The 1,587-nt window shown below is 59.2% G+C and overlaps 1 protein-coding gene across 1 annotated transcript; it reads right to left on the minus strand.

Moving 5' to 3' along the window:
* Positions 1-490: 490 nt before the first annotated feature.
* On the minus strand, positions 491-1,234 carry PEA15 (proliferation and apoptosis adaptor protein 15). Its single transcript, XM_027633586.1, has one exon. It carries the CDS (start codon positions 976-978, stop codon positions 541-543), a length of 438 nt encoding a protein of 145 aa, XP_027489387.1. The 5' UTR covers positions 979-1,234; the 3' UTR covers positions 491-540.
* Between the last annotated feature and the right edge of the window lie 353 nt (positions 1,235-1,587).

Genomic DNA, 1,587 nt, shown 5'->3' on the forward strand with positions numbered 1-1,587 from the left:
CCCCCCCCCCACAGCCAGAGGGTCCCCAGCCCTGCTCTGGGGGTCCCTGTCCCTGCCCTGGGGACAATGAGGGTCCCTGTCCCCCGGGGGTCCCTTCCCCGTGTCCCTTCCCCGGGGGTCCCTGTCCCGGGGGTCCCAGGGGTCTGTCAGGGGGTCTCACCCTTGTACTTCTTGGCTCTGGGGATGCGCGTGAGCTTCGTGTCCCTGGGGGTCCCTGTGGGGGCGGGTCCCTGTCCCAGGGGGTCCCTCCCCCTGTCCCAGGGGGTCCCTGTCTCTGTCCTGGGGGTTCCCTGTCCCAGGGAGTCCCTGTCCCGGGGGGTCCCTGTCCCTGTCAGGGGGGTCCCGGGGTGTCCCGGGGGTCTCACCCTTGTACTCTTGGTGCTGGGGATGAGCGTGAGCTTCGTGTCCCGGGGGGTCCCTGTTCCTGGGGGTCCCTGTCCCTTGGGGTCCCTACCCCTTCCCCCTGTCCCTTCTCTGGGGGTCCCCACCCTGGGGGATCCCTGTCCCTGTCCCGGGGGGTCCTGGGGGGTCCCGGGGGTCTCACCCTTGTACTTCTTGGCGCTGGGGATGCGCGTGAGCTTCGTGTCCCTGGAGGTCCCTGCCCCTTGGGGTCCCTGCCCCTTCCCCCTGTCCCTTCTCTGGGGGTCCCCACCCTGGGGGTCCCCACCCTGGGGGATCCCTGTCCCTGTCCCGGGGGTCCCGGGGTGTCCCGGGGGTCTCACCCTTGTACTTCTTGGCGCTGGGGATGCGCGTGAGCTTCGTGTCCACCTCGTCCTCCTCCGAGATCTTGAGCACCTGAGTCCGGTACTGAACCACCTTGGTCAGCAGGTCCGGCCGGCGCGAGATCTCAAAGATGTGCTCGATGTACGACAGGTTGGCTGGGAATACATGGATACAGGGATATAGGGATATAGGGATATAGGGATACAGGGATATAGGGATACATGGATCTATGGATACATGGATACATGGATACATGGATCTATGGATATAGGGTCAGCAGGTCCGGCCGGCGCGAGATCTCAAAGATGTGCTCGATGTACGACAGGTTGGCTGGGAATACAGGGATATAGGGATATAGGGATATAGGGATATAGGGATATAGGGATACATGGATACATGGATATAGGGATACATGGATACATGGATACATGGATCTATGGATATAGGGTCAGTAGGTCCGGCCGGCGCGAGATCTCAAAGATGTGCTCGATGTACGACAGGTTGGCTGGGAATACAGGGATATACAGGGATATAGGGATATAGGGATACATGGATACATGGATATAGGGTCAGCAGGTCCGGCTGGCGGGAGATCTCAAAGATGTGCTCGATGTACGACAGGTTGGCTGCGGGATACAGGGATATACAGGGATATACATGGATACAGGGATACAGGGATACAGGGATACAGGGATACAGGGATATAGGGTTATAGGGTTATAGGGATACAGGGATATAGGGATACAGGGATACAGGAATACAGGGATATAGGGTTATAGGGATACAGGGATACAGGGATACAGGGATACAGGAATACAGGGATACAGGGATATAGGGATACAGGGATATAGGGATATAGGGGTA

Source organism: Corapipo altera, unplaced genomic scaffold (assembly GCF_003945725.1).
Source record: "Corapipo altera isolate COAL_440 unplaced genomic scaffold, ASM394572v1 43828, whole genome shotgun sequence".
Taxonomy (NCBI): Eukaryota; Metazoa; Chordata; class Aves; order Passeriformes; family Pipridae; genus Corapipo; species Corapipo altera.

What these genes read in the sequence shown, in the direction of transcription:
- PEA15 (XM_027633586.1), bottom strand. Translation starts at nt 978, where the DNA reads ATGTATCCATGTATCCATGTATCCATAGATCCATGTATCCCTATATCC.